Source organism: Lycium ferocissimum, unplaced genomic scaffold (assembly GCF_029784015.1).
Source record: "Lycium ferocissimum isolate CSIRO_LF1 unplaced genomic scaffold, AGI_CSIRO_Lferr_CH_V1 ctg15839, whole genome shotgun sequence".
NCBI classification, from domain to species: Eukaryota; Viridiplantae; Streptophyta; class Magnoliopsida; order Solanales; family Solanaceae; genus Lycium; species Lycium ferocissimum.
The window spans coordinates 10,798-16,077 of NW_026716271.1; the positions used below are offsets into that span (position 1 = coordinate 10,798).

At 34.5% G+C, this 5,280-nt stretch overlaps 1 protein-coding gene across 1 annotated transcript; it reads right to left on the minus strand.

The window, feature by feature from the left end:
• Positions 1–515: 515 nt before the first annotated feature.
• LOC132042515 (uncharacterized) lies at positions 516–1,176 on the minus strand. Its single transcript, XM_059433032.1, has one exon. The coding sequence runs from the start codon at positions 1,174–1,176 to the stop codon at positions 667–669; it is 510 nt and encodes a 169-aa protein (XP_059289015.1). The 3' UTR covers positions 516–666.
• Positions 1,177–5,280: the final 4,104 nt, after the last annotated feature.

Sequence of the window (5,280 nt, forward strand, 5' to 3'; positions counted from 1 at the left end):
CTTCAACATCTAGTTTCACAAATTTCATTTGTTTCTTCAATTCTAAAGCAAATGCATCGATCTGTACCTCATTCTTGAGCTTGAACTTAGATGTTTTATCTTAAATTTGAACTTACAACTAAATTTTTTCGTTTTCATTGTTTTTTCTTCCTGTTTAGCCCTGTTTTTGTTTTGATTTTACAGTTTAACTGAGAGAAAGCATAATAGCAAAACTAAACTAGTTTAAACCCAAAATCACTACCTTGAGAAAAGGCAATTACTACTTTCAATTTTATCCGAGGCATCAACAATAAAAATATTCATATACAGATTTTCAAGAAACCACAAAAAAATTGCACTAATATGTGTGTACTGTGTACATATTACTATTACAAAAAAAAAAAAAAAAAAAGAGAACAAAAGACCTCCCAAATGTTTCCTATTATGAACTTTCCTAAAATTATGTCTTCTTTTCATATTGATCAAAACAAAGCAAGTCTTCGAAACATCCCTGGTGTATCTTGTACCCTCAACATTGGTTGATAATGGCAATTCAAATATTCCCTCTTAACAACACGACGACTCTCTTTCTCTCTTTCCCACACTAGATTAAACAAATTCTTGGCAATTTCAAACGAAACAAAAGCATCAATAGCACCATATTCAACTTGTTCATAACACAGTTCCTCAAAGATCCCATTTACTCAGTGTTACATTCAATGGCTTCTCCATTACTTTTCCAAGCACCTCTTTCGCCATTCTCTTCAATCCCATCTTCCCATATACTTCCTCTCTGTAAACCGAAAACGCCAATCGGTTCAAATCCACAGTATTCGCCACAAACAGCCTGTGATCGCGGAGCAGTTTCTTAGCGTCTTCCGTGACCCCAACCCCGACGAACTTGAAACTCGGGTCCCCGAGAAAGTCTACGAGGAATCCAGGAACAGCGTCTTTGTGGAGGAGTTGGAACAAGAGGCAACGACGGCCTACGTAGAGCTGGAGGAGAGCGACCGGGTGGTTTTCCTCAGGTTTGAAACAAGGGAGCCACTCGATATCGAGACCGATGAGTAGCTTGTGGAGTCTACGGCGATGAGTCTGCACAGTTTGAAGAATCCAATCGTTAACAACTGTGGAGTCTTTGGTGACGGTAACTTCAATTTCATCACCATAAAAAAAGACTTCGTAAATTTGAGCCATGGTTGAGTGATTTTGTGAAAGTGATCTGTGAAGTAATTCCGTAGAGTAACGCCTATATATAATTGTTTAGGTTACCAAATAAGAGTTGGATTGGGATAAAGAAAGTTTCCTAAGATTATTCTTTTCCTGTTTAATTTCAGTTTAGTTTGCCCGAAATCCTAAATGGTTTTGGTTAAGTTTCCTAATTTATTTAAAGGGTTAATTATACCTTTGTAATATAGCTTCCGAAGTTGTTCTTTTCCTGTTTAATTTCATTTAGTTAAACCGAATCCTAACTGGTTTATGTTCTTGCGTAGGAAGTTTCCTAATTCATCTAAAGAGTTAATTTTACTAAATACCTCCATAATATGAGTCAATTTTTAGTATATCTCCTATATTTTACAATTAAATAGTTACCCTTATACTATCAAAATTCTGCACTTACATACTTTATAATTAGTGATTCATTGAAAAATACTAGACTGTTCAAATGTTGATTTATTTTAAACTATTATTGGTCATGTAAATAAATTATTTCATAAGTTATGTAGCAAATTTTACAAGTACGTAGAGAGCGATAAACAAAAGCTTCTGTATAGGGTGGGCACACTGATAATTTAAACCAATTTTTTTTATAAAGATTATTATTAATTCACTGAATATTATGAGACTGTTCAAATGTTGATTTATTTAAACTTTAATTGGTCAGGTAGATAATTTGTTTCATAAGTTATATAACAAAAATCGTGTTATTCTTATATGATTATATGTTAAAATTCACCTTGAAACATTTGATTTAGGGATCATTATATTTGGGGATAATTTTAGAAACCACTTTAGATTGGTTCGACAAAATTAGTCTCCCTTATATTTTCAATATTATATTTGTCTCTATTATTTTAATTTTTTTCTCAACAATTGTCTTAAATTCTTATTCATTAAAAAAATGCGAAGTTGCAAACTGATTACAATTCGATCACTTTATCCTTTCTAATGTTACGTTCTTTTGATTAATTACTTCTATGAATATTCTTAAATAAATTTTCATAGAAAGCAGAAAAGTATTTTCACTCTTCCGTATGACAGGTTCCCATTGCAAATGAAAGGTTTGTCATAATAAATAATAACGCTTGACGCCATAGAATTTTATAATAAGAAAACAAGAAAGGTTTCATTTGAATATTCTTAAATAATTTTCATAGAAAGCAGAAAAGTATTTTCACTCTTCCGTATGGCAGGTTCCCACTGCAAATGAAAGGTTTGTCATAATAAATAATACTCCCTCCGTTTCAATTTATATGAACCCATTTGACTAGGCACGACATTTAAGAAAGAGGGAAGACTTTTGAAACTTGTGGTTCAAAATAAGTCTTGAAAATCTGTGTGGTTGTAAATCATTCATAAAGTGAATTTGTTTTCAAATTAGGAAAGAAGTCATTCATTTTGGCACGGACTAAAAAGAAAATAGATTCAAACAAATTGAAACAGAGGGAGTAATGCTTTTAAAAATGAAAATTAATTTTTTTTTGAGGGTGGAGGGGGTGGGGTCAGGGGGTGGGAGGGGACTGGGTGGTGTAAAAGTCCAAAAAAAAAAAACTTTTAATTTTTTTTGGAGGGGTTGGTGGGGCCGGGGGGTTGGTAGCGTGGGGGGTAAGAAATTTTTTTCCATTTATTAAAAACTCTTTTTCTTAAAAAAAAAAAGGATTTGTAGGGGGTAAGAATTTTTTTTCATTTCTAATAAATTTTTTATAAAAGTAAAATTAAATATATAAAAAGAAAATTCAAAGGGGGTGGGGGTTGTGGAGTGGGTTTGGGATGTGTGGGTGGGTTGGGGTGGGGTGTTGGGGTGGTGGGTGGAGTGGGGTGGTAGGGTGGGGCAGAGGCGGATCCAGCAGTTCTAGTTTGTGGGTTCCCAGCAATTGAGCTTAATAAGTAAAAAACACCACAAGAGGGGCTGAATCCTGCATCTCTAGCGCGGATGCACTCCGCCTGGTTACTTTTTGCCACTAAGCCAAGCATCCACATTGTTACTGAGTTACCATCTAATTATTATTATACCTTAAATATATTTTTCAATACAATTACAAGGTGTCGGAAAAAGATATGGGTTTCCGATAAACCCCACTCACCACTGTGGATCCGCCCCTGGGGTGGGGTGGAGGGAGGGGTGGGGTTGGGTTTGTTGGTGCAGAGGTAGAGTTGGGGGTGTGGGGGTGGGGTGTGCAGGGTGATTGGGAATGCATTGGTGTGTTTTTATTAATCCGAAAAATGTTTTTTCTAAAAAATATTTTCACCTATATAGAGGAAAACATTTTCCAAGATTGAAGTGCAATAAAATAAGAGAAAATAGGAAAATATTTTCCGTAATACCAAACACACCTTAAGTGTTCCTGATTTTCTCAAATCTGTCTTTATCTTTGTTTTTTCCAATAATTTTCCAAAAAGTTCAGTGAAAGCCATCGACGATTAATAACGTAGGCTGTATTCCACTTTGGTAGGCTACAAAAGTTTTAAGATTCTTTAGTCAGATGGTGGTGAAATTTATCTTTTTGGTGCTTAAAGAATGGGATTATTAATAACGTTTTGGTCTCCATAGTTTGCAATTTTGGATTGATGATCTGTATGAGAATTTGATAGGCTGAATTTCATCGAGGCATCCTTTATTTCAACCAAAATAGGGTTCTTGATACGTCAACTTTCATCTTCTTCGACCAAAGTACAAAAGAGAGAGTGGATATGGTGGCAGTCATAAAAGAGAGGAAAAAAAAATTAACAAAGAGAATAATAACTTTTCACGTGCTTGATGGTAGTTGAAGCTCACCCTATATGCCATGTCAGCTAGTTATGTCTTACGGGTACAACTTAAATTGAGTTCAGGTGTTTAATAGAAACAGTCTTTAGTTTAGGTGTCTAGATGGAAATGCAAGTTTAGGGGGCTGCCTATGTATTTGGTGATATAAATACACAGACACCCCGTAAACTTGAAACTATCTTTCATTTTGGTACCTTATTTTTACTTTGTACCTATTGAGCACTTAATCTTATTTAGATTTTTGCCTATTAAACCCTTCAAAGCTAACCAAGAAACAACAAAATACGTGAACTTCACAGGCTGTGAGCCTGTGACGTTGCTAAAATAATGAATTAAACAGTGACACGTGGCTTTTAAGTCCAACTAAAATAAACAGAGATTATTGAGTTAAAAAAAAATTAGAACCTCTAACGTTGGCTTCTTCCTTGTACTCATCTTCTATTAAACCGGTTGTGGTGCCAGAAAGAGAAGGAGAAAGAAGAAAGAGAAAAATAATTAAAAATATCTTTTTTTTTTTGAGCTTTTCACGCTCTAAGTGAAAATGGGTTACACTCACTTTGCCACATTGGCAGTTTGTGTCTAATAGGTATCGTTCAAGTTTTAGATTAAGTACTAAATAGTTACAAAGTAAAATGAGGTGCCAAAAAAAGAAAAAAAAAAAAAAAAAACTGTCAAATTTAAGGGGTTGTATTTAGCTTTTTTTTTATTTTACCCCTTCTCAAAAGGAAAAGGAAAGGAGAGTGCTTACCACTTGAATAATTTTCACTTGTCATGCATATTAATGTATGTCAGATATAAGTAGATGTATGTCTTATACAATGACATATTATATTATTGAGAAATACATCATTATTCCCCTCAACCTGGACCTTATTTTCAAAAAATCACTTAAACTTTGGGGGGTTGGGGGGGGGGGGGGGGTTTCCTATTACCCCCTAACCAGTTTGAAGTTGAATTATTGAACTCTTTTGAGGCCACCTGGCGTAGAGAGTATATAAAACTCTTTGTGGGAGCGTGAAAAAAATAAAACAAAAAACGCACGATTAAAATTTTATGTTTTGCAATATTCTTTATTAAATGTGTTATTTGACTTATTTTAATTTTGTTGCTCATCCTTCTTCTTCTCTCTTTCTCTTCATTTCTTCTTCTATTCTCTTTTGAAGAGAACCTGGCGCTGCGGAAAATTCGAAACACCGGAACCAACAAATAATTCAAGAGAACACTCTCCTAAAATTAGAGTAGAGATCTGTTTATGTGGCTAGATTTTCACATGGTGGTTGAGGAAGTGGGTACGGTTGAAACAGGAGTGGAGA

Bases quoted from the DNA above. Each gene is read 5' to 3' on its own strand.
- LOC132042515 (XM_059433032.1), bottom strand. From the start codon at position 1,176: ATGGCTCAAATTTACGAAGTCTTTTTTTATGGTGATGAAATTGAAGTT.